Source organism: Bubalus bubalis, chromosome 2, assembly GCF_019923935.1.
Source record: "Bubalus bubalis isolate 160015118507 breed Murrah chromosome 2, NDDB_SH_1, whole genome shotgun sequence".
Classification (NCBI taxonomy): domain Eukaryota; kingdom Metazoa; phylum Chordata; class Mammalia; order Artiodactyla; family Bovidae; genus Bubalus; species Bubalus bubalis.
The window spans coordinates 137,884,337-137,912,160 of record NC_059158.1 but is presented as its reverse complement, the minus strand read 5'-3'; the positions used below and the strand labels follow the sequence as shown (position 1 = coordinate 137,912,160).

The 27,824-nt window shown below is 42.1% G+C and overlaps 1 protein-coding gene across 12 annotated transcripts in view; it reads left to right on the top strand.

The window, feature by feature from the left end:
• ANKRD44 (ankyrin repeat domain 44) overlaps positions 1 to 27,824 on the top strand; it is a 314,414-nt gene that overhangs the window by 125,617 nt on the left and 160,973 nt on the right. For all 12 annotated transcript variants that reach the window (XM_006078152.3, XM_044936824.1, XM_025277923.2 and 9 more), the window contains one exon: positions 3,022 to 3,105. In XM_006078152.3, coding sequence (XP_006078214.2) covers positions 3,022 to 3,105 — 84 coding nt within the window. The remainder of the gene's footprint in view (positions 1 to 3,021; positions 3,106 to 27,824) is intronic.

Below are 27,824 nucleotides of genomic sequence, written 5' to 3'. Positions count from 1 at the left end.
CCTTTCTTGAGTGGTGTGAGGACTGAATATCTGTGTGCATTCTTTCAGTCAAGAGTGAAGAGAAGCTTTGCTTATCTAGCTGTGTTTCCTTAAAGTGACTAACCAGTGGTGCATTAAACTGGGGTGGGTTTGTTTCTCAGAATCTTAACTTCTCAACTGTTGATTGATCACTGTTGACTCAACACTAAAATCTCATCTGCCTCTGCTTGTCATCCCTGGGTTATTGGGGTTTGGTATTTGCTTTCTCTTAAGGTTCAAAAAGGCAGAAAAATATGCACAAGCATTTGGCAATAGGCACAGCAGAGAGAGAATTATGAAGTAGATATGCCAGAGTCAGATATTTTTGTTGAAATCCTGACTTTATATGACTGTCTGTTTTACTTGAAATATGGTCCTTGCCATGAGGCAGGGTGTCTGGAGACATGGCAGGTAGTCAGCAAGTGTAGGGAAGGAACTTATTATCTTGGGCAGAGTGTCTGCTCCCACCAACTGGTCAAACTTGCATTCTTTTCAAGACTTCTTTCCTGCTACTTAATTGTTGGTAATTTGAGAAACTATCTTTGAATCAGACACCTTGGCAAGAAGGTAGGATTAAGAGAGTATTTGAGACCAAAAAGAGATATACATCTGTCTACTTGCTGGAAACTTTGATGGCAGACGGAAAACTGTGGACAAATTCCTGACAGGTGGTAATACTTATCTGCAATTTAATATATATTTTTTTGCCATGCTCTGCATCATGAGATATCTTAGTTTCCTGACCAGGGATTGAACCTGTGTCCCCTGTATTGGGAGCACAAAGTCTTAACCACTGGGCCACCAGGGAAGTCCCTAACATTTTTTTAAATATAATGTTTCCTTAAGTATTCTTACCATGTTCTACTGACAATACTTATATTGGTCCCCTAAAATAACAAGGAACATCATCAAAACATGTAAGAAAGGCAACAGGAAGGTAAAAAATAGAAAAGAAAGTTTGTAGGGAAAGTCAGGACTTGGAATTTCATATAGATTGCATAGAGATTGAGGCAGATAATTCTAACCATGTCACTTTAGGTCAGTGCTCACAGTTCCCGATAACTAAGTGGGTGATTATTAGAAGTCTGGGTTCTCTGACCCCACCCCAGAATCTCCAGGGAAGGGTTCTGGGAATATTGTTTTAGTAAGCATCTTAGGCGATACTTACGATCAGACAAGTTTGGGAAACTGCCACCATCCAATTGCCTGCTAGGACTAAAGTATTTCCAAAACTTATAAGTAAATATATGTGTGTTGTGTGTGCATGTGTGTTATTAGCAAGGTTTTAAACTTTGAAAAAAAAATTGTCAAATACTCCATATTGACATCATAAACATTTCTTAGTGAAAACATCTGTTATTTGGATAGGGTTGTATGGCTTCCCATGTGGTGCTAGTGGTAAAGAACCCACCTGCCAATGCAGGAGACATAAAAGACCTGGATTCCTTCCCTGAATCAGGAAGATCCCCTGGAGGAGGGTATGGCTGCCCACTCCAGTATTCTTCCCTGGAGAATCCCATGGACAGAGGAGCCTTGTGAGCTACAGTCCATGGAGTCTCAAAGAGTCAGACATGACTGAAGCGAATTAGCACGCGGCATGTGGGGTTATGGAAGGTTTTCCCATATATTATCTCAGTTGTTCCTAAAACCAACCCTTTGATGGGTTGGACAACAAAGATCATGTTTGGCCCCAGATTACACACAGGAAATGGGCTTAACGTGTAACTGGCAAGCGGCAGAACTGGCTTTGAACTGGATCCTTCACCAGGTGGGGGAGCCCAGCACCAACCCCAGAGCCCACCCCTTTTGCTCTTTTCTCCCACACCCTGGTCACCAGGTAGATGGCAGCATTTCTAACATATCAGGCTTTTTGCATATCCACACCTTTCCACACTCTGATTCCCTGGCCACCATATCCTTCCTTCTCTTTGCAAACTCACAGACATTCATGAAGGTGCCTTCCATGAAGCTTTTCTGGACACTCTTCTCACCTTACCACCCAAGCAGAGCCAGTTTTTCTTTCAGCTGGCTTTCCATCAAGTTATAAATCCTTCTACCACGCGCTGGGCTTGTTTAATCTAGGTGAGTTCAATGATACATGTTCAGTAATGCCTCCCTTCTTCCTCCCCACCCCACCATTATACCACTTACTTTGAATAGATGGGAAAGTGCTGCTGCTGCTGCTGCTGCTGCTAAGTCGCTTCAGTCGTGTCCGACTCTGTGCGACCCCAGAGACGGCAGCCCACCAGGCTCCCCCATCCCTGGGATTCTCCAGGCAAAAACACTGGAGTGGGTTGCCATTTTCTTCTCCAATGCATGAAAGTGAAAAGTGAAAGTGAAGTCACTCAGTCATGTCCGACTCCTAGCGACCCCATGGACTGCAGCCTACCAGGCTCCTCCATCCATGGGATTTTCCAGAGGACTGGAGTGGGGTGCCATTGCCTTCTCCAAGATGGGAAAGTAATCTCCTCTAAAACACTCAGTGCTCATTGGCTAGGCTATGGGAAGTGTTGGGGGAATGATTTAAAGGCTTTTCCAAACTTTGACAAAAAAGCAGGCATTCAGGAGGCCAGAAACATGGCCACTAACATCCTCTAGGAACAGAATCGTTTAAAAGGTCCAGGGAGCATTGTCTAGTGAGAAGCTGGGGAATGGCAGGGGACCCTATGCACAAAAACACAGATTTGGTAGTTTTCTTGAAAGGTAATTTAAGGACCATCCAAGGACATTTTCAACTAGTGGTGATTTTCATGTTGCAGTCATAGCCCCAGATTAGATGTGACTGTCTGTCATGGCTTTCAAATCATATTATAGTTATTTTTTGATGCAAATAACTCCCCTACTGGACTTTGAGCAAGGGTGGACCTGAGCCATATTCATCTTTGTCTGCCAATTGATAATTGTTGAATAAATTTTGGGGGAATAGATCTTCTAGCCATCTGCATCTGAGTGCAATCCAATGATTTAAGTATAGTTCTAATTCCAGTTCTCCTGTGTTTACAGCCACCACTGGTCCAAGCAATCTTCAGCGGTGATCCAGAGGAGATACGGATGCTCATCCACAAAACAGAAGATGTGAATGCTCTGGTAGGAGATGCTCTGGCTTTGCCTGCCCAGACCCTCTTCACCTTTTCTGTGCCATGGACCTTCCTGGTGTCTGGTGAAAGCCCTGGCCCACTTCTCAGAATTCTGTTTTGAAATGCTCTAAATAAAATATATAGGATTCCTGTGGTGGATTCATTTCGATGTTTGGCAAAACTAATACAATATTGTAAAGTTTAAAAATAAAATAAAATTTAAAAAAATGTAAAAAAATATATATATAGGATTCAAATGGAAATCAATTATTTTGAAATATATTGAATCAAAATTTTCATATAATATATGTGTTTATCAGCACATTTAAATGGCAAGATACAGTAGATCTAATAATGGCCATAATTTAAAAATAATGATGAGCCTGATCAATATTTTGTGTTACCTGCCACCACTCTAACGTGGCATGAATGTGCCTATGATTTCTGCCAACACTAAGGTTTGCTGCCTGCATTCATAATGTGAAGAAATGTGAAGTTTCAGTTAGAAGTTAGTGAAAATAGAGTTAGAAACTTTGTTCTAGAGAACCCATGGCTTACAAGCAGGAGTTGACAAACTATGGTTTGTCACCTGTTTTTGTACAAGCTAGTGGCTAAGAATGGTTTTTATTTTTTAAATGGCTGAAAAAAGAATGAAAAAAAAAAAGAATATTTTGTGACTTAGGAAAATTGTATGAAATTCACATTTTGATATCTACACATTGTTTGTTTGGAACATGAGAAGGACAGCTTTCCTACTGCAGGAGCAGAGTTGAGTACCTATGATAGAGACAGTATGTGGCCTGCCCAAAATATTTACTCTCTGGCCCTTTGGAGGGAAAATTTGCTGCCCTCTGTGCTAGAGGGTCCCTGAACCTGGGATGAGTGGATGAACTTGGCATCCTGTGTGTACCCTGAAATCGTACGTAATATGTGCGTGCACTTGTGGACGTTTTGTTTAATGAAAGGGTCAAGGCATTTCATCAAACTCTTAAAAGGGTTCATGATCCCCTAAAGATTAAGAACCACTGAATCTGGAAGTTCTTGACATAAACCTGCAATGAGGAAAAGTGAAAAGAGTTAGTCAATGATTTATCCTTTTAATAGTTTCCTGGACCTAGATTGAACAAGCAATTATGTATAGTACATGCTACTAATTCTCTTAATGTAATGCAATTACCTACACGCTCCAGTCTGTGAGGGAGAGGAGTTCTCTTTGAAGTCCCAAGTGTTGAGGAGAAACAACAGACTCAGACACATCTACAGTGCAAGAAGAGCTTTGCCACCGGGAATTGCATTCTGTCTGAGGTTGCGTCTTGGTCCGCTCCGCCACATGCTTTATTCAGAAGGCGAGTCATCGCTGCCACCCATTGCTCTGTGCAATGTAGGCTGCTGTGGCTTTTTGAAAAAGCTCTTGGCAGTTTCTCCCCAGCTGGCACTGACAGCAGCAGAGCAATGTGCTGTGACATTTTTGCCAGGTAAGCACAGAGGAGGTCAGGGCCAGACTACTTGATACGGCAACTGGGCGTTTGTCTAGGGCCGATGGGGCCCTATACTTCTGAGAGGAGGTGAGGCAAGCAAGTTGATCATCTATGTTCTGACATCACCAGAATTCATCCAGCCTGTTCTGTGTTGTGGGCCACACCCAGGCCAGCCCAAGGCAAGGTTACTATCTTCCCTGATAATCATCAATACGCAGGACTTTTGTCAGTCCTGTGTACCAAGAAGGAGTGTACTGTCCTCTGAAAGCCTTTAATTTCTCCTTAGGAAAGTGACAAACAGCTGCTAGCTGGTAAACATTAGGGGAGGTTAACTGCTGTAACACACAGATGGCTCAAACATAAGAGATGTTTAGTTCTCTTATGAGCAGATTAGAGGGGTGGCTGCTTTCTGCATAGAGTCCCAGGTATCAGCATGTAGCTTCTAAGGTCATTCAAGGGGTGTGTCAACAGCCCAACAAGAAGGGAAAAAAAGAATGTGGCGGCAAAGCCTGGGAAGATTTTATGGGACAGCTCGGCAGTGGCGTAATCACGTCTACTCACATCCCACTGCCCAGAACTCATCCCATGCCACAGCTAACTACAGAAGAGGTTGGGAAGTTAGTGTAACTGTGTCCCCAAAGTGTCAGAGAACAGTGACTTTGGTGAAAAGTTGCTGTCTTGGCTACACCAATTTCTGGTTTTAGAGAATTTTAGGTAATTCAAATGATACCCCTTAGTCGTCTGTGTAGTGTGTTGTTAATTTGACAGTTAATTACTGAGTTTGGATCCTGTGTAAGGTCCTGGGGATACAGCATTTGAAAAGATAGCTCTTTCCCTCGTGAGCTTACAACGTGGCAGAGAAGGCAACAAGTGAGAAATCATACCATATTGTATTTCTGAAATGGAAAATCTGGGACACTATTTAGGGGCCTATGTTAATCATGAGGGACTAATGAAGTGAGGTATGAACTGAGGCTGCTGTGGAAAGTGCTTTGTAGTTGCTGTTGGATGTATGGCAGCTGTTGGATGTGACAGCAGAGAAGGGGGGGATAAAGAGAGAGGAATGAATGAATGAATGAGTGGTTAAATGAGTGAATAAACAAGCCTAAGAGGAGCCTGAGTTCTTAGGTTGATCGTGTGGCTCTTCTGGGTCCACAGACTCTTTCCTCCGCTCATACCTCTTAAAGCCTCCCTCTTCACATCCCCCTTTCCCTTCCTCAGGGGAGTATAAAGATCATTTGCTCCTCTACTCTGTTATCAGGCCTGTTGCAGACACTGAGCTGTCCTCTTCAATGGTTTTCCTTGGTCAGCATTCCTTCAGGTTCAGTCACAGTGACTGCTGGAGGTGGATTAGACAGTTTAGGGGAAGTGATCGTTAACAAAGGGCATAGGGAGATGGAAGATAAATCTGGATTAGAAATCTAAACCCAAAGATTCATTTTAGGATAGAAGAGCGGCTGCTCCCAGACATTTCAGTGTCAAGGAGGGGAAGTAAATCAGGGAAGCACCTCTTGCTAGCGAGAAGACAGTTTTTGTCTTCTCTTCTCATCCTTTGCTTTTCTTTCTTTATCCCTATTTAGTCACTTAATTTTTATTTTCTGCTCTAGGCGCTGACTTTTTTGCCTTCTTTTATCTTCTTCATCTTTCTGTACCTTTTGATGGGTTGCCTGTTCTTTGATATAAATACATTTTGATTGACTGATCCTGATAGAAGAAGAGTCTCATTCAGCTTTGCCTCTTTGTGTTTTTCCAGACTTTATTTCCCAGTAGCAGTATGCATCAACCAAACGGCATTACTCAACCTGGTATTTTTTCTTTTCTCACTTCTCCAGTGTTCTGATCCCACCTGTCCTTTCAGGCCTGCTATTGGTCCTTCCTCTGTTGCTGCTGCTAAGTCGCTTCAGTCGTGTCCGACTCTGTGCGACCCCATAGATGGCAGCCCACCAGGCTCCCCCGTCCCTGGGATTCTCCAGGCAAGAACACTGGAGTGGGTTGCCATTTCCTTCTCCAATGCATGAAAGTGAAAAGTGCAAGTGAAGTTGCTCAGTCGTGTCCGACTCTAGCGACCCCATGGACTGCAGCCTACCAGGCTCCTCTGTCCATGGGATTTTCCAGGCAAGAGTACTGGAGTGGGGTGCCATTGCCTTCTCTGCCTTCCTCTGTTAAGTTGGCCTAATTTTCAACTTCCTTTCTGCTGCCTTCTCTTCCACCTCCCAAATCCCTTAGCTCTTTGTACCTCACTGATCACTTTATTTGAGTTATTTATGTCTGTGTTTTGCTTTTGAGAAACTGTGTGTTTGATGACATGACTGCTGTGTCACTCATTCTCATTTGCTCAGTGGCCCAGTCCAGTCCTTGCAACACATGTTGAGTGAATGACTAAACCTGCTTTATTACTTATGTTGAGCCAATTTGTGGTTGCCTAGGACTGCAAGGAGATCCAACCAGTCCATTCTGAAGGAGATCAGCCCTGGGATTTCTTTGGAAGGAGTGATGCTAAAGCTGAAACTCCAGCACTTTGGCCACCTCATGCGAACAGTTGACTCATTGGAAAAGACTCTGATGCTGGGAGGGATTGGGGGCAGGAGGAGAAGGGGATGACAGAGGATGAGATGGCTGGATGGCATCACTGACTCGATGGACATGAGTCTGAGTGAACTCCGGGAGTTGGTGTTGGACAGGGAGGCCTGGCGTGCTGCGATTCATGGGGTCACAAAGAGTCGGACACGACTGAGCGACTGATCTGATCTGATCTGATTTTAATTTTTAAAAATTTATTTATTTTTTACTTTTGGTTCTGCTGGGTCTTCATTGCTGCAGGAGTTACTTGCTGGTTTCGGTGTGCAAGTTTCTCATTGCAGTAGCTTCTCTTGTTGCATAGCACGGGCTCCAGGGCACAGGCTCAACAGTTACGGCTCACAGGCTTAGTTGTTTCGTGGCATGTGGTATCTTCTTGAATCATGGGTCGAACCCATGTCTCTTGCATTGGAAGGCTAATTCTTTACCACTGAGCCACCAGGGAAGCCTGCCTATTTTTCAACAAGGACAATGGTGGCCAGATAGTTCTGGCTTAGTTAGTGGCCCTCCGTTCTCAGTTGTAAGATTGAAAGTTCTCTTCCTAAGATCGAAAATTCACAGATGGATTTGAGGAGCCACAGAACAATCGGGAAGGGTCATCTGAGTCTCTTTGTGGTTTCCCTGGTTGCTGGCATGCCAGAGCCTGGATATGTGGGAAGACAGTTATATGTTCTGAGAGATCCATTAAAGTTGACCCATATGTGGCTGATAATAGAAAGATTTAGAAGCTTCTATCCAACTGGTTAAATTGAAGTAGAGCATCTGAAGTCTAAATGAATGTAGAGATTCTGAAAACCAAAACTTGAACTCAATAAAGACATTTTGGGGATAATGCTATGACAACATGACATCAGCAGACCATTTACTGCATACCACACTGAAATAACGACAGAGACAAACTGGGGCTTGTCAATGGCAAGTGGTAAAGACAGGGAGGGAACCATGCCTGGTGAGGAATGGTGATGTTTTAGTCTTGGGAAAGATGAGAGAAATATCTGAAATAGTTCAAGCACTGTCAAATTAAACTGGAGCTCTTCTTATATGTCACATCATTGTAAGCTGCAGAAAATAAGATTTCAGGCCAAAATAAAAGAAAGAACTTCACAGAGCTGTCTAAAGATGTAATGAGTTGACTTAACAAATAATAAACTCTTTGAAAGACCATTAGACTAGAGATTCTAGAGGTGACCAGTAGTAGTAACATACATGGCCCCACTTTCCTGTTTGTGTCCTTGGCCAGTATTGCTAATGGTTCATGACCTTTTTCCCCCACTCAGTCTTACAGACTCGCATTTCTTCTCGGGACAGCACTGTGAAATTTAAATTGGCCTGTAAATTAAAATCTTCTTTCCGTGCCTGGACTAGGTGATGTTTACAGTCTCGTAAAACTGTGAAAGACTACAATTCTAAGATTTGTAAGTCCCACATGATAGCAAACCCATGGAGTTTATTTCTTTTTAAAACTAGCAGTAACAGATATGAATACACACACACACAAAATCTTTGTCATACTAAATAAAACTTGCAATAGTTCCTTAGTATCAACTAATTGTCAGTGCATATTCAATTTTATTTTGTTATAATAGTTTTAAAAATGCCTTTTACGGTTGGGTTGTCCCTGGGTTGACTATTTTAATGCATCTATTTTATACAAATAATAAATGATTTTTCCAAGCAATTAATGTTTATCATTTGCCATAATAGGATCTGGCCCAGGTATTGGGTTGGCCAAAAAGTTCATTTAGGTTTTTCGGTAAGATCTTACAAAACCCTGAACAAACGTTTTGGCCAGCCCAATATATTGGTTCATTTTGCTTACTGTCTTCACTTTCAGGGTAGGAAGGGATGATGAGTGCATCTATTAGAATAAATCTTGAGATGAAAGCTAACATTATGTTTGCAAAGTACTTATAGTGAAAAAAGTGGAGGAAGCATTAAAGCTGTGAATCTTGACTATGGGCATTAATTCAGGGGATGGTGACCTGCCAATCTCAAGATCTAAGTGAGAAAAAAAGAAACTGTATTATTTTTATCTGATGAGAGGGTTTTTTCCGATAAACGAGACAAATTGTCAATAGTAAATTTATAACTTGTTCTCATGTGTGTTACCATACCTACAAAAAAAAATACTATACATAGTTACAAAAACATTTTTTCTTATGATTAGAACTTTCAAGATAGACTTTCTTAGCAACTTTCAAATGTGCAGTACAGTATTTTTAACTAAGGTTACTATGCTGTACATTACATCCCCATGAGCTATTTACTTTATAAAGTAAATATAAAGTAAATATGGACATGTGCACTGTTTATTTTAAAAATAGAATAATTTTTTGAATCCATCCAGAAGGATGTAATCTGACTCTACCTAAAGAATTTTGAGTGATAAATTTAACAGCCTTTTTAAACTTCTCTCAGCTTCTTTCTATCATGTCATGAGAACATGACAAATACAAACTATATAACACAGGCTTTTAAGCTTCTAGACTTTTGTGTATTTTCCTTCACTTACATATGTCTTGATTTTTTTTCTCTTTCTTAAATAAGGAATTTTATATGGGGATAAAGACCTGAGTTATTTTGTTAGCTTTACAGACCCTCTAAATTAGACCTAAATCAGGAACCGCTGGGAGTAAGGAGGCTACAGGCAAGGATCAGGAGGCGTACTGTCACTGGGGGTGATGACTCACTTAGCTCTCACTGAATGTTTCTGCACAAGAATACAGGCTCGGTGTGGCCCAGACTTAAGTTTCTAAGAGAAAGTACAGGAAATCTCTAAATTGTTCAATGCTTATTCCAAAAAAATGATCCAACATCTTTCAGGCCAAAGAAAACACATCTGTGGGCCAAATCCAGCTTGCAGGCCACCGTTTTGCTAACCGTGGATCAGCAAATATTTAGAAGTTAAGGTTTCTCTGGCCACCTGATCTGGAAATCCAAAGCAGAGTCCTGAAGCAGACGACCCAGGGTTCTGGGGAGAGCAGTGACCCGTGTTCTGCAAGTGTGGACAGCACTTCTGGCTCCCTGGCCAGTGGATAGACTGCAGGCCCCTTCACAGCTCTGGGCCGGGTGTTTTTGTCCTGAGGGTAGGTGCTCACCTCTCAGCATATGCCTGGCAGTACTGTCACATTCCCCGCTCCTTGTTGGACCACTGCCCAGGATGTGGGGCTGTGGTTTGGAAGCCATGACCTATGTCCTGTAGAGAATGATTCATGAACTCCAGAGGGCTCTGAGCAGGCTGCAGTGATGTGCCTTCCCAGCCCTTTACGATGTGTGAAGGCAGGTCTGGTTAACATCATTCTTAATTGTCCTCTGGGGGACGCTCAGTGCGTCCTTCTCCTGCTGCCCTCATTCTTTCCCAGCATCTGGGTCTTTTGTAATGATTCGGCTCTTCACATCAGGTGGCCAAAGGATTGGAGCTTCAACTTCAGCATCAGTCCTTCCAATGAATTTTCAGGGTTGATTTCCTTTAGGATTGACTGACTTGATCTCCTTGCAGTCCAAGAGACTCTCAAGAGTCTTCTCCAGCACCGCAATTCAAAAGCATCAATTCTTCAGCACTCAGCCTTGTTTATGGTCCAACTCTAACATCTGTACATGACTACTGGAAAAACCATAGCTTTGACTATATGAACTCTGTCAGCAAAGTAATGTCTCTGCTTTTTAATATGCTGTCTAGGTTTGTCATAGTTTTCCTTCCAAGGAGCAAGCATCTTTTAATTACATGGCTGCAGTCACTGTCCAAGGTGATTTTGGAGCCCAAGAAAATAAAATCTCCCACTGCTTCCACTTTTACCCCATCTATTTTCCATGAAGTGATTGAATTGGATGCCATGATCTTAGTTTTCTTAATGTTGAGTTTAAAGCCAGCTTTTTCACTCTCCTCTTTCACTTTCATCAAGAGGCTCTTTAGTTCCTCTTTGCTTTCTGCCATAAGGATGGTGTCATCTGCATATCTCAGGTTATTCATTTTTCTCCCAGCAGTCTTGATTCCAGCTTGTGCTTCATCCAGCCCAGTGTTTCACATGATGTACTCTGCATAGAAGTTAAATAAGCAGGGTGACAATATACAGCCTTGATGTACTCCTTTCCTGATTTGGAACCAGTCCGTTGCTCCATGTTTGGTTCTAACTGTTGCTTCCTGACCTGCATACAGGTTTCTCAGGAGGCAGGTAAGACAGGTAGATGTTTTTCTGGAATTCCCTTGCTTTCTGTATGATCCAACAAATGTTGGCAATTTGATCTCTGGTTCCTTTACCTTTTCTAAAACCAGCTTGTACATCTGGAAGTTCTCAGTTCATGTACTATTGAAGCCTAGCTTGGAGGATTTTGAGCATATCCTTACTAGCATGTGAAATGAACACAGTTGTACAGTAGTTCATACATCCTTTGGCACTGTCTTGCTTTGGGATTGGAATGAGAACTGACGATTTCCAGCCCTGTGGCCAATGCTGAGTTTTCCTGGCATACTGAGTGCAGTACTTTAATAGCATCATCTTTTAGGATATGAACTAGATCAGCTGGAATTCCATCGCCTCCACTAGCTTTGTTCGTAATGATACTTCCTAAGGGCCACTTGACTTTGCACTCCAAGATGTCTGGCTCTAGATGAGTGATCTCACCATCATGGTTATCTGGGTCATTAAGATCTTTTTTGTGTAGTACTTCTAGATGGCAATACCATATAATTTCATGTCTTTTTAGTTATATTTAGGAACATTTCATATCATAAGATACAGAAAAATAATTTTTGTAGTTTCAATTAGAATAAACAGTGAAAGTTTCAAGGTACTTTTGGGCTTCTTTATTTTCTAATTTCTTTTATAATGAGAATGTAGTTATAATCATAAAAATTTAAAGCTTTGTTGAAAAGAGATAACTCATTTAAAATGAATTGAGCAGAGAGAACCATATATTCAGATTATTCTTAAAAGATATGCTCAAATTAAAAGGGTATAACATATATTTTAGATGAATTCACTGTGCCAGCTCTTATTTTTACCAAGGGTATATTCCTTATGGTTTCAAATGTTAACTGACTATATAATTATTATAGCCAGAGGACTTTCCAATTGTAGTTTTATAGACATAATATTATATAACTGATTTTAAAAGAAGAAATGCAAAGAGCTTAAATGTATATTATATAATTAGGACAGAAGCCTGGGAGATAGATGGGATTTTTCCCCAGGAGGTGCATAGGTGGTTGTAATCAAGTCAGTTGCCAACTTCCTGCTTGAACGGTTGTTTACGGCAGTCAGTCTAGGGCAGTTGTGGATTTGTTGCTGTGTACTTTCTGAAGTCATCCTGAGTGCAGTACAGTATACCTTCTCCTTTAGCCCGCTTCCTAAACTCCTTCCGGGCTTTCCTACCTCCCATATGCACCTAATCAGAATTTTTGATATAACACCTTCACAACAAACTGTTTTGTATGTTCCTGCTTGATATACTGTATTTATTGGTGAAGTGAAGTGAAAATCAGTCATGTCTGACTCTTTGTGATCCCATGCACCGTATCCTGCCAGGCTCCTCTATTCATGGAATTATCCAGGCAAGAATACTGGAGTAGGTAGCTGTTCCCTTTTCCAGGGGATCTTCCCAACCCAGAGATCAAACCCAGGCCACTTGCATTGCAGGTGGATTCTTTACCATCTGAGCCAGCAGAGAAGCCCCTTATTTATTGGTACATAATCCATATCAAGGGGCTTCCCCAGTGGCTCAGTGGTAAAGAATCTGCCTGCAACGCAGGAGACACCAGTTTGATCCCTGGTTTGGGAAGATCCCCTGGAGAAGGAAATGGCAATCCACTCCAGTACTAGTGCCTGGAAAATCCCATGGACAGAGGAGCCTGGGACTTCCCTGGTGGCTCAGACGGTAAACCGTCTGTCTAGAATGCAGGAGACCCAGGTTCGATCCCTGGGTTGGAAAGATCCCCTGCAAAAGGAAATGGCAATCCACTCCAGTACTGTTGCCTGGAAAATCCCATGGACAGAGGAGCCTGGTAGGCTACAGTCCATGGGGTCGCAAAGAGTCAGACACGACTGAGCGACTTCACTTTCACTTTGGGAAGATCCCCCTGGAGAAGGAAATGGCAACCCACTCCAGTATTCTTGCTTGGGAAATCCCATGGACAGAGGAGCCTGGTGGGGCTACAGTCCATGGGATTGCAAAGAGTTGGATATGACTGAGCAACTAAGCATAACAATGATGAATCCCTATCAGCCACACTAAAATGCAACTATGGTTAGGGAAAAGAGTACTGGGTTCAGGTTTGAGGCAGAAGTCTTGGGTTCTGTGTGTTGTTGAGCCAGTTAATCCACTCTGGGCTCATTTCCCTATCTATTAAGTGAGTTTGATAACAAACTTCTTATCAGATTTTGGTTGGTATGTTATTAGATTTGGCTGCATTAGAAAACCGATAAAAGGAAAATGGTAACTTGTAGTAAATAAAAGTAAATTAAAAAAAGTAAAATAAAAGTTTTTCATTTAGTAAAACTAAAATGTAGTGATTTTTGAATAAAATAGAAGTTTGTTTATTTCCAGTGTACAAGTTCAGAGGTAGGCTACCCAAGACTAGCGTAGTACAGGCATAGCTCAGAGATATTGCGGGTTTGGTTTCCTACCACTACAATAATGAGAGTATCACAGTAAAGCAAGTCACATTAAATTTTTGATTCTCAGTACATATGAAACTTATGTTTACATTGCACTGTGGTCTGTAAAGTGTGCAATAACATTATGTCTAAAAAGCAATGTACATACCTTAATAATGTAATGTGATAGTTGCTCAGTCGTGTCCAGCTCTTTATAATGCTGTGGACTGTAGCCCACCAGGCTCCTCTGTCCATGGAATTCTCCAAGAAAGAATACTGGAGTGGGTAGCCATTCCCTTCTCCAGGGGATCTTCCAGACCCAGGGATTGAACCCTGGTCTCCTGTATTGCAGGCAAATTCTTTACTGGTCTGAGCCACCGGTAATACCTTAATGTCTGAGCCACCCAGCGTACCTTAATACTTTATTGCTAAAAAACAGGTAACCATCTTCTGAGCCTTCAGTGAGTCATAATCATTTTGCAGTAGTAACATCAAAGGTCACTGATCACAGATCACCATTACAAGTAGAAAAATAATGGAAAACTTCAGAATATTGTGAGAATTGCCAGAATGTGACACAGAGACATGAAGTGGGCAAATGCAGTTGGAAAAAGGTACTGGTAGACTTGCTCAACTCAAAGTTGCCACAAACCTTCAATTTGTAAAAAAACAAAGCCAAAAAAAAAAAGTCAAACCTCAGTATCTGCAAAATGCAGTAAAGCAAAGTGCAATAAAATGAGGTATGCCTGTGCTCAGTGATGGTAAGATCCAGCCTTTGTCTCTTTTTGTGCTGCCATCCTTGGTAGGTGGCTTCTATCTCATTGTCCAGAATGTCTGCTTGAGATCCAGCCATCACATCCAAATTCACAGAGCTTTAGAAAGGTGGAAGAAGGGAATTCCGCCCCCCAACCCCAAGGACACTTCCGCTAAGGACACAATGGCTTGTGTATTGTCTAGAACCTCATTAGATGGTTGGCCAAAAATAATTGTTTATTACGAGAGAGAGATGTCGGGGCTAACCATGACCTTTGAAAGAATTTTGTGACCTGGGAAATGCTCTGAGTACAAAAAAGTACATCATTTATAAAATATTACTGTAAGGCAACCTCATATACATTCATCCATTCACCAAATATTGATTAAATACCTGCTAGAGGTGTAGCATTAGAGCTGACATCCCAGGTACTTCCTCACGTTTTCTTATTCAATTTACATTATCTCCAAAAAAAGAGTTTGAGGTATCCATGCAGCTGTGATTCCACCCTTGCTCCCTGATTTTCTGTGCACGTGGGAACATAACATCACGAAGATACCTTCCCTTTCTTTGGGAGAGGGGAGGGAGCAAGGTGACATTGGAGCATGTAAATGGTAGATCTCTGTGGCTCACAAATACACACACTGTGTGTTTTCCTCGCCAGATCTCAGAGGTCCTGTCTTTTGTCATCAGTGCTTCATGTTGATTTATATCTTGTGTCCTTTCCCTCTATTTAAAACATATATGCTGTATTGTCTCTTTATCATCTGCCCTCTCCTTTTCAAATAAGGGTGTTTGAGCAGGCATATGTTTTATTTGGGAGGTAAAGATAGATGGGTGGATGGATAGCTAGATAAGTTAGTGGATGGGTAGGTGGATGGAATAGCAGGCAAGCGTGCATAACCTAATGGCCAGGCAGCATGTCCAGTGCTGGGGTTATTACTGTTTCTTAGGGGGTCCCAATGTATGCAGGATCCCTAAGGACATAGGATCTGCAGTCACAGGCTCAAGATTCTCCATTTGGATGGTATCTGGAGATGTCTGACATCCTTCCTCCTAATCTTCGAAGAAGTGATGGTAGTGGGCTTTCTTCTTTTTTTTAATCTTCTTGTTTGTTTTATTATGAAAATATTTGAACATTCAGAAAACAACCATGAGCCCACTACTGTAATGGAAGAAATATTAACATTTTACCTGATTTACTTAGAGAAGCAAAATGGAATTTTACAGCTGAAGAGCTTTCCCCGTATAAACTCATGCTCCTCGCGTCATTTGAGTCTTCGCATTAGCACCACCTTACCTGAGAAGACACCATCGCCAAACTTCCTCTGTAAAACGGCCTCCCTCCACCAGCCTCTAACCTCTCTTGCTAGCGCTTTCACTGCCTCATGTATTCAGTGCATTTATTTGTCTTCTGTCTGTTTCCCTCCACTAGCATGTCTGGTCCGTTAGAGCTGGGACATGGCTTTGTTCCCACTGAATCACCCTCATCTGGCATCAGCTAGGATCAGATGAACAGAGCTGACGTTTCTTTAGGCTTCCTGACCCATCACTCCCCCTCCCCCATCTCTCTCCCCAGGGACTACTGTCCTGAAGTTTAAATGTTTGTCTGTATATACTCTGATTTTATTTATACCTTTAAATTTATATGTGTGTGTGTTACATAGATGCCAAAACAATAGATGGTGTTGTGTATCTTTAAATACCTTAACTAAGCAAGCTGTTTATAGCCTCTGTAACTTGCTTTTTCTTGTTCAACATTATGTGCTCAAGATTTATCTATGTGGCTATATGCCACAAAAATTTATTTCATAGATTTCATATTTCTACAATATTCCTTCTAGGATTTCATCACAGTGGGTCCATTCTTGGCCAAGAGCCTCGTAATAATGGCTGTTTTATTAAAGAGGAGAAGTCCCTTTTGTCAGGGACTCTCTGAATCTGATCTGTGGTAACAACTGCATCAGTCGTAGTAATGGGTAAAAAGTAAGATGGTAAATTTTGTTATGTGTGTTTTACCACACTGTTAAAAATTAAAAATGTATCAAATTGTACATTTGAAAAAAAAGGGGGACCAGTAAGATTTGTACCTTTGTAAAGGTAAAATTATTGTTAATGGTATTTTTAGAATCTTAATTTTACTCACTATTGAATACATTTAATTATAAAAGTATCTTTTTCAAGAAATTGTGATTTTCATCCTTATATATTCTAGAATACAAATATCGGAATAATCATTCAGCCTTAAAAAAGAAGGAAATTCTGTCATTTGCAACAACATGGATGAACCTGGAGGACATTGAGTGCAATAAACTAGAAAGACAGATACCACATGGAATCACTTACATGGTAGAATCTGTTTTAAAAAGTAAATATGTGAGGTGATAGATGTGTTAACTTAATGAAGGAATCTTTTCATAATGTATATGTATATCAGTCATCACATTGCATACTTCAAATATCTAAGTTTTTGTTCATTGTATTTCAATAAAGCAAATAAAATTCCCTCAGAGATAAATCACATATTTAAATATATAGTTCCAACATATTAGAGAAGCTCTAGTAGTTTTTCTCTTAAGGAGAGAAAACTTGAGAACAAATATGTTGAGTTTCCCTAAAGTGTAATATTCAGAATTCTTGGCTTTTGACAATATTCTATAATAAATGTCAGGGAAGTCTGTTTTTGCAACATATGACAACTTGACTTCATGCATCGGTACAGATTAACTTCAATGCCTGGGATTTCTTTAGGACACATGCAAATATCCTCTTCCAAGTCTCCTATTAAAAGCAGACTTGTTAGAGGACAAAGCTTTATTTATAAAGCATTTTGCAGATATAATTGTAGGTATAATTGTAACAGTTAAGGAAGATTTATCACCCATAATTTTGAATAATGATTCAGTTTCTGCTCGTGGTCAGTCACTAAGTCATATCTGACTCTGTGACCCCATGGACTGTAGCTCACCAGGATCCTCTGTCTGTGGGATTTTCCAGGCAAGAACACTGGAGTGGGTTGCCATTTCCTCCTCCAGGGGATCTTCCTGACCCAGGGATTGAACCCGCATCTCCTGCATTTCCTGCATTGGCAAGGGGATTCTTTACCATGAGTGCCACCAATGGAATCAATGACTCAGTAGTCTTTGGCTAAATGTGAAAATGTTTGTTTGACCCTCTTTTTCATTTTGCTTATAAAAATCCATCCAGGCTACCCACTGAGTATCTTGTTTCTGGAGAAATGGTCAGATTTAATGTTTGTCAATTTATCAATTTCAAAATAGGTCCTGTTACTTCATTTCCTAGATTCAATTGGTATGTTTCCTTGAACCCTACTAAACTTGAATATTTTAAAATACTATTTAGGACTTCTCTAGTGGCACAGTGGAAAAGAATCTGTCTGCAAAGAATCTGTCTGTGCAGGGAACACAGATTTTTGATCCCTGGTCCGAGAAGATTTCCACATGCTGCAGAGCAACTAAGCCCGTGCACCACAATTATTGAGTGTGTGCTCTAGAGCACAGAACAACAACTCCTGAGCCCTTGTGCCACAGCTACTGAACCCCACGCACCTAGAGCCCATGCTGCACAACAAGAGAAGCAACTTCTATGGGAAGCCCGCACACCGCAACGAAGAGTAGTCCCCACTCGCCACAGGTAGAAAAAGTCCTCGCAAAGCAATGAAGACTCAGTGCAGCCAAAAATAAATAAATTAAAAAATAAAAACCATTTAAAACGCATTTGGGAGGCCTTCCCTGGTGGCTCATTGGCAAAGAACCTGCCTGCCAATGCAGGAGACACGGGTTCGATCCCTGATCCGAGAAGATCCCGCCTGCCATAGAGCAGCTAAGCCTGTATGCCACATCTGTTGAGCCCACATGCTGCAACTCCTGATGCCTGAGCACCCTAGAGCCTGTGCTTTGAAACAAGAGAAGTCTCTGCATTGAGAAGCCTGTCACCACAACTAGAAAGGAGCCCCCGGTCGCCACAACTAGAGAAAAACCCACACAGCAACGGAGACCATGCACAGCCAAAAATGAAGGAATTGAAAACATTTTTTTCAAAAAATTGGTGTTAATTAACCACCTAACCATGGCTATCTCACTTCAGTTCAATTAGCAGATGTCTGTTGAGCATCTCCCACGTTCCCAGCACTGTGCGGGGGCTGGAACTGTAAGGTGACTAGAACAGAGTTCTGGTCCTCCTGGTGGATCACATGATCAGGTGGCTGAGACAGATATTTATCCAGGTTATCAGAGGAAATGATCAGTGCTGCAGTAGAAGTAGAATCGTTCTGTTACTGCCCAGACCCTGCGTGGCCAGAACCCTTATGTTAGGATCTATGGCATTAAATTCTGCAGTTTCAAAACCATTGAATGTGGCAGATGTGTTCATGGTAAACTTTTTGGTCTCCACCCTCTCTCTCCCATCACATTTTGATCACTCTCATCTTTGTAAAAATGATCGGAAGTCTCCAAACAGAATTGCCTTTGTACTCCTGAGGGTTGAGGGGTCTTCTGTGCTCCAGATGTCTGATTATAGTACAAACAGACCTATTTGCTTTTAGTGAAACAAATGTTTTCTGTGTGCAACTGAGCTTATAAAATTTCATTAAGAAGCTAATCATTAGCCCTGATTAAGTAAACACTGGATGTTTGGCATGAATATTTTATCTTCCTATTTCCAAGCTGGCTCAGCCTTTTCAAGGTCACTGATTGTCAGCTGGGGCCAATAATTTTTCAGTCACTTGTGCAGTTTTCCACTTCATCGTCAGAGAATCTGTCTTTCCCCCATTCAGCTAGGGAAGAAAACCAAGGCTCTCCCGGAGCCCCAGACAGGAAGCTGGTTCTCTGATGCTCATTAGAGGACTTTTCTCTTGCAATTTAATAGTGAATCTCCTCACTGTCGACTTCAGGGCAGGATAAGAGACTAAACTCGGCTTCTCTAATTCAACTTGAAACTGCCACCATTTTCTATTCCTCTATATTTGACTTTATAAACATTTAAGGCTTTAACAAAGATCAGAATTCTTTTTACTGGTATTTAAGAACATGTAGAAGACGTGTTTAATTTACACTTTTATTTTCAAATCTATGAAAGAGCATAAGTAATGAAGATACACAAAGCTTTTTAAGCCAGTGACTCAGACATTATTAATATCACCGTGAGCACGAAGAATTGGAATGGTGTTAAGATTTTCTCTGGGGAAGAATACATTATGACAACATTTTCCAAAATGTGTTTTTCAGAGACCACAATAAATTTGACTAGTGTTTAGAAGGGAAATAAAGAGAGATTTTGTGGCTAAATAAAATTGGGAAGTACTTCTAATGCAAATTTCCTTGTTTTCGTGATTCACAATGTATATTGCTATATTAAAGTTTCTGGAAATTCCTACTATAAGGAAACCTGTTTAACTTTCATTGACATAGTGTTTTTCAAATTCATTTGGCTTCAAATGCCTACTTTTTTTTTTTAAGCTGTCACCTGGAACCAATCCTCAGAACCAATGTGATATACTTTGAGATATACTATTATGGAATGAGAGTCTCTGGAATCGTCAGTGGCAGTGGTTCTTGAACTTGAGCATTAGCATCCTGAAGGACTTGTTAAAATACAGGTTGCTGAGTCTCACTCCCATAGTTTCTGATTTGGGAGATCCAGGGTGGGGCTTTTTCTAATAAGCTCCCTGGCAATGATGCTGCTGCTGCTTAGGGACTACGTGTTGAGAACCACTAGTCCGTGCTCAACCTGGAAGGAAAACAAAAGTTGCAGTGAATAGAGGTGGTACAACGTGTGTGCTTCTATGTAGTATACAAGTTAATGTATTCATACAAGGTACACTGATCAAACCTGCTGTGTGTCAGGCACTGTGCTAGGCCCTGGGGATACATTGGTGGTGGACACAGGCCTGATCCTTGCATTCAGGAGTTGACAGTATAATGGAGAGACAGGCAGTAAATGGGTAAAGGAAATGAGTTGTAGGTCCATAGGAATTGAGAAGAATGCTGTGAAGGAAGCCAACAGTGTGTGTTGATACTGAATTAAAGGTGGTTGCAAAAGATCTCTGAGGCGGCAGGGATGTTTCAGCTGAGACTGACCATGAGAAGATGGGGATGATGTTTCAATCTGGATAAAGCCTTGAGCAAGGGCATGATGGGTGGGGGAAAGAGCAGCAAGTTCTGGGATAGGAAACAGGAGTGAGAGAGTAGAAGAAAAAGAGGTTGGAGAGGAGATGAAGCGCCAGGTCATTGGAGCTGAATGAGGGAGTCTGGATTTAATTCTAAATGCAAAAGGTTCTGATGACTATTGTAAACAGTCGCTCTGTGTGTTGTGTGGAGGAAGGATTGTGAGGGGAAGAGTAGAAGCTGTGAGACCAATAGGAAGACCAAAACTGGAGTCAGGGTAGAAATGAAGTGCCTGGGATAGGGTGGTAGCTGTGGACAGGCTGCCACACCCTTGTGTGCTCTAGGGGGCGCCACTCACACGGATGACTTGTGATTGCTAGTGGTGAAGCCATGTGGGTTGCTTCCCAGTGTATCTCAGAGGTAGATCATACAGGATTTGATGATGGATTAAATGTGAAGGACAAGGAGCAGAGAGGTGCCAGGAATGACTCCTGGGCTCCTGCCTTGAGCAATGGAGAAGGGGCAGAAGCTACAGGAGGAGGAGCCATTCCTAAGAGAAAGGAGGGAACTAAACAGTTACTTCTCAGGGGGACAGTGAAGTCACTACAGCCGCCATTATTCTACAAATATCGTAACTGATTGTTTGCTGGTACACAAAAGACATGATATTGGAATCTAATCAATACTCTTATTAGAGTTGTTCTGTATGCTGTGTATCAGTGGTTGCCTGGTAGCTCTGAATTAGATAACACATAAGGCCATTTAACACGAAGCATAATGTTGTCTTTCTCTAACAATTCAGAGAACACTTCAGAACCTCACCGAGACTGTTACTGTTGCTGTAAAACAAACCACCCCACAGCTGAGTGGCATAAAACAGCCCCTGTATTATGCTCATGGATTTTGTGGGTTAGGAATTTAGACAGGGTGTAGCGGGATAGAGTCTCTCTGTTCCATGGCATCTGGACTCAGCTGGAAAGACTTGTCAGCTGGGGGCTGAAATCATCTGGAGATGTCCTCATTCACGTGCCTGGCAGCTGATGCTATTTGTCAGCGTGAGCAACTCCACGTGGGTTCTCCACGTGGCCTGGGCATCCTCACTTCTCGGCCCCTACATGATAATTTGAACTTCTGACATGGCAGCTCAGGGCTTCAAAGGCGAGTCATTGCAAAGATCTTAAATGTTTGAATTATACTAAACAGGTAGCTGAATTTGTGTTTTGCTCAACAGAATACTAGATAAGGAAGAGACTGCTGTGCCTGTATGCTGCCTTGGGGATAACTTGGAAAGAAGAGCCCGGGGAAGGGGAAGAACTGGCTGCTTTGCATTAAAACAGATAACAAGGATATTCTCACTTGGGCTATGAGCCAGTGTTGTGATAAACAAGTATTTTTCCAGCCTCTTCTACTTGCCCAGCCGTTAGAGGTGAAGCAACGAAGCATAGTTCATGCTTATCAGATAAGAGGAGGATGTTTATAAACTAGGACATATAAGAACTAGTTTGAATTATTTAAAAACATTACCTGGATACAGATGTGCCAAAACTTCTATTCATAGATCCATTCCGATGAGTTTCATTCATGAAGTAGCACTGTGCAATGCTCCCTTAGAAATTATTCTTGATGGGGAATAGTCCAAAAAGTCTTTGGTAGTCCTTAATGACTGGAAGACACTGGTCTGAGTTGGATGGTCTAGTCCTAAGGTGAGATCTTTGATCTAAGACAATAGATTCCCAAAAAGGGAGTAAAAGAATCCCAAGAAGTGTGCAAGGTGATCCATTGAGGGCAATGGAATACCCACTTCTATTTCTTAAAAAAATTTAATGTACATTTTGTGTGCATCTTATAGAATATTAAGTATGATAAATAGTAATGCATCTATGAAATTTATGATTAGATAATTAAAAACATAATTTTGCTTGTGTTAAAAATGTTTTTTGCTGATGGAGTACTGCTTAAAGGCATGTTTTATCACATTTATTCCTTGTTGCTAATGGTTTTCAAACTTTATTATGCAGTTCACCCAGAGAAACAATTTTTCTCAGCTCAGTGGGAGTGATTAGAATTTGGGGAATTTACTCACACTACCTAAGTTTACAAGAGAATGATTTATAAACTAAAATGCCAAATTTATTAATTTCCAATAGCTGGGAAACTAGATCTGTCATTTATATATGTTATGCTTTTATTCTTGGACAAGATGGTTTATTCAGGATATATATTTCAAAAAAAAAAAAGGATATATATTTCATATCCTGAGACAAGATATGTGTCTTTTGGACACAAAACTTCATTTTCTGAGTTTCTCTAGTGTTCAGGGCCCTTTTTATGTATGGCCTCCTAGTTACCAGTCTGTATTCCTGGCTCACCTGGCTCACAGATGAGCACACAGGAAATGAGATGCAGGATGTCACCCACTCAATGTGGTTGGTATTCATTCCACCTTTCTGTCACCCTGGTAATTACAGGTGGCTATGGCAGCAATTAGATTTTGGCCACCAAAAATGAAAGCCTTGTCTGGTCAGCTCCTCCGTCAGATGAGACTTCCCACCAAGTTGACATCCTGTGCATCTTCAGTCACTGTATCTACTAGAGAGGATGCTTATATGGCTCTTGGACATCTTGCAAACTGCAAGTAAATTTCAGGGACCAAGGAGAGATGAACCCTAGTTTTGAGACATGTCACTGGGAGAGCAATTCAGGGAGGGCCTGGAGGAGGTTGAGGGCTAGGCCTTCAAAATGAAGACATCTCAGGCATTGAGAAAACGAGGAGGAGGAAGGCAGTTCTGGCTGAGGCATGCCTGACTGAGCAGAAGTCTAGTGCTCCGGGGCTTAGAGGGTCAGTTGATCAGGGAGTGGGGGTGAGAGGTATGGGTGTTAGGGGAGGACTGCAGGGAGGGGAGCAGTAGGAGGTGAGAGAATCCTGTGGCAGAGAAAGTGGTCTCCTGGTAAGCATGGGCTTTCTCACTGCGTATGCCTAGTGTGGCAGCAAAGCCCGGGAGACCTGCTTGGGGGAAGGGCTCTCTTTGGAGAGCTGCTCTTCAGCTGGAGGAAGTACACGACCATCCTGACCCCGCATCATGGCTCCGGAGAACCGAGGGAAAGGGCTTCCTGTGTCAGGACCGCCTGGGAACTCCAGGAACACAACAGCTGCACTTCCTTCCCTCTTCACCACACCCCTGACCTTGTGCTGCCAGAGAGGGGTCTGCCCAGACACAGCTGGCAGCTTCTGAAGCCAGACCTCCAGTGACCTGAGGGATGTAATAGAAAGTCCCCACTCAGCCAAGTTGGAATCAAATCGTCTCTTACCCCTGAATAAAATTTCCCTAGCAACCCCGGTCCTAGCTGAGTGACACAGATGTCTGGGATACACCTCAGCCTTTTGGGAAAATCCATCCTGGGAAATTCTTGAGGGATTGAGAAGCAGTAGATCCCACCTGTGACCCCGCTTCCTTTATGTGTCCTTTATAAAGACTTTCTTTGATGGACCCTCACCCACAAACTGTAGTCTCTTCAGCCCTCTCTTTTATTTATTTTTGGGGGGCCACTTGGCCTGTGGGATCTCAGGTCCCTGACCAGGGGCTGAACCTGTGCCCCTGGCAGTGGAAGCATGGAGTCCTAACTGCTGGATTGCCAGGGCAATCCCAGCCGTCTCCTGTTAAGAAACAGTGTTCCTGTTCTTCATCACTAGCACCCGTCCCCAGCACTGGGCCTGCATTGGCCTGTTAATAAAGGTGACCAGCCCACACTTTCTCCTTTCTATGACTATACCAACACGTAGATTTCCTATGCTTGAAACTAGCCACACCAGTAGTTTCATTTTAATAGGAGCCTCTAATCATTTCATATACAGGTTTGGGTAGCCAGAAACAAGGAAATAAATATTGCACCTTAAGCAAAACTTTAATGTTGGTCCCCTAATTCCAGAAATCTCTGGGTTTTCAGGAACTGGCATTTGTGAACTGGTTGTGGACATGAATGTCCTTTGATCTGTAGGTCATATTGTAGTGGAGGTCTCTCTGGAACCAGACCGCATATCAGGCAGCACACACTGTGGGGACACAGGTGAACTTTATTGATAAGAAATGGTAGCTGAGCCTCATGACTTTCGTACCACCTTCTTAGCAAGCTTTCTCACCCACTGGATAAATGAGGTACAAAACCAAGGCCTTGTTGAAAACAATAGAATGGATAGGAAGTCTGAAGGGCTGGGGATCCTGGGATGGTCAGACAGTTTTGAAACAAGGCCAGGCCGTACCCATGGTGGACTGAGGGGTTGCTATTTTCAGTCAAGTTTAGATACGGATGAGAGCTGCAGACAACCTTGCCACTGACCCATCCAGACTCTTTGGCATCCCTGACCCCTTGTAGATAGCAGTTCTCTGCCTCACCACAGAAACCTACAAGCCATCCTCACTCAGACCCTTTTCTTGTTGTTTAGGTTTGATAGAGTCTAAAATAAATTAAGACAATACCCTAATTTATTCCTCCAAGAAATGTATATTGAGCACCTACTGTATGCCAGATGTGTGATGCTTTGTGACCCCATGAACTGTAGCCCACCAGACTCCTCTGTCCATGGAATTCTCCAGGCAAGAATACTGGAGTTGGGTAGCCATTCCCTTCTTCAGGGCATCTTCCCCACCCAGGGATCCAACCCGGGTCTCCTGGATTGCAGGCAGATTCTTTACTGTCTGAGCCACCAGGAAAGCCTGATGTGGTGCTAGGTTGATACAGAAATGAATAAGACTATCTCTGCCCTGGCCCATAGGCTGGTTGGCAGGAATCAGGAAAGAGGAGGGCAGACAATCAGTTATGATGGTGCTATGAAAGAAGATTGTACAGTAGAGGGAGTTGGGGAGAGAATCAGAAGAGATTTCAGAGGAAAGGTCAGTTGAACTGACTATGAAAAGACTCTCTCAGGTGACAAAAAACTCAAATCAGGGGCTCCCTGTTTTGTGATTATAAAACAAATGTTGTCATTATGTTATATCAAAATGTCCCCGCTTCTTCTCAAGGCGGAGTGTTTTGTGTTGATGATCTCAAAGCCCTCACACTTCCACATCCTTGCCAGCATTTGTTATCTGTGGCTTGTTGATTTATTTATGCTGTGTGCAAGAGAAGCCTAGGCACACAGGCTCAGTAGTTGGGCACACAGGCTTAGTTACTCTGCAGCCTGTGGAATCTTCCCAGACCAGGGATTGAACCCATGCCCGCTGCATTGGCAGGAGGATTCTTAACGACTAGACTACCAGGGAAGTTCATTTGTGGTCTTTTTGATGTTAGCCAAGCTCATGTCCTCTTTTGTTATCTTGTCATTATTTTATAATTTAGTGAAAAAAATAATTCTATAACATTTAATGTTAGGCCATTTTCAGAAATACAGATGGTATGCAAAGCAAGATATATTTAAATTAAAAATCATTCCCTTCCATGAATACATAAGCTCAATAGAGAGAAGGTAACACTAGCAAGCAAGCAAATTATCCAGATACGTATTAGTGTTTAACCCACCCATCAAATGCCATATCCCCATGTCCTCTGGTGTTGGGTACATGAGTATTTGAGATCTTCTGGGGGAAGACTCCATTCTTGCCTTCTATATACTCTCAGAAGCCATATTTTCAAGTGAGGATCCAAAGGGGCTGTTAGCTCATGTGAAAAAAGTACTAGCTATTCTGGCAATACTAAGCAATTTAAAGTTGTTGGAAACAAATATCCCCTGTAGTGCAGGTACTCCAATACATTGGCGACCTGATACAAAGAACTGACTCATTGGAAAAGACCCTGATGCTAGGAAAGATTGAAGGCAGGAGGAGAAGGGGGATGACAGAGGAGGAGATGATTGGATGGCATCACTGACTCGATGGACATGAGTTTGAGCAAGCTCCGGAAGTTAATGATGTACAGGGAAGCCTGATGTGCTGCAGTCCACGGGGTCACAAAGAGACACAACTGAGCGACTGGACTGAACTGATAGTGCATGTTTGTGAAGGCCAAGTGCACCACTGACCATTTTTTCCAAGGGATGTTGTCAAGGGGTATGGGTTTATTTGAGGTTATCCTGGAGCTGGAGAGATGCGTCTCCCATGTTCCTTTTCATTGAGAAATGCTGTTACGTAACCGTCTCCACGTTCTGGGACCACTCACATCAGTCTGTAATTAGAGGGCTTGGGAGGCCTGCCATTTTGCAGTCTTCTCTCACTAAGCAGAAGGCTCTGTGTGGAATCATTGCAGTGTGTTTAGCTGTCTGTCCTAGTGGCTCAATTAGGACGGGCATAGATGAATGTTTCCTTGCTTGTTGCTGTATAAAGTGGCCCTGTGTTTATCTTCCTGATGGCCTCAATGATTCTGTGGTGGCTTTACTTCTAATAAGTTAATAAATAAGACTGATAGCATAGGTGTCTTGGGCAGCAAAACTCTCTTGTCAAGTGTCAGAAAGGTTTAGTGAGGGTGTTCTAATTTGGGGATGCCTAGTTCAAAAGTTTTTAAGCTTTGGGGGAGGAGAGAAAAGGCACAGCATCCTTCTCCCAAGGGCAGTTCCCCTCAGTTCAAGTTGCAACCCGGTCTGACTCTGCTGAACTACTGAGACTGGATGAGAAAGCAGGCCTTCATGGCAGCAGAGATATCGGGTTAGCCAAAAAAGTTAATTCAGGTTTTTCTGTAAGATGTTACAGAAAAATCTAAACAAACTTTTTGGCCAACCCAATATATTCTCAGCAAGTGTTTAGAGCTGCTGGAGGGTGGGTGTTTTAGCTGGTTCCATAAGGTAAAAACTGTACTGTGGGTCCCAGGAGATAAAGGATGAATCATGGGAGGCCCAGCTTTGGAGCCTGGCAGAAACTTTGATTACCTTTGGTTGGAGTGGAACAGATACAATGGCCAGGCCCACTGAAGTTGACTGCTTTAGGAGGGAGAGGAGGTGGGCAAAGCACCGCTGTGTGCCAGCTTTGAGCAGGCAGTGTCAGCCCTTCTACTGGTTAAAAAATACCACTTCTTAACAGTAACTTGCTTTATCCTGAGTCTCCTTATATAGTATCATTCCAAGGGGAACTAAAAGAATTAGGATAAGCCACAAAGATGTCAATAATAATGATGATGATGGCTAATATTTATTGGAAATTAGTTTCTGCCTATCTGGGTGGTGATCCTATTTTCATTTTACAGAAAAAAAAATAAGTCTCAGAGAAACTGAGACAAAC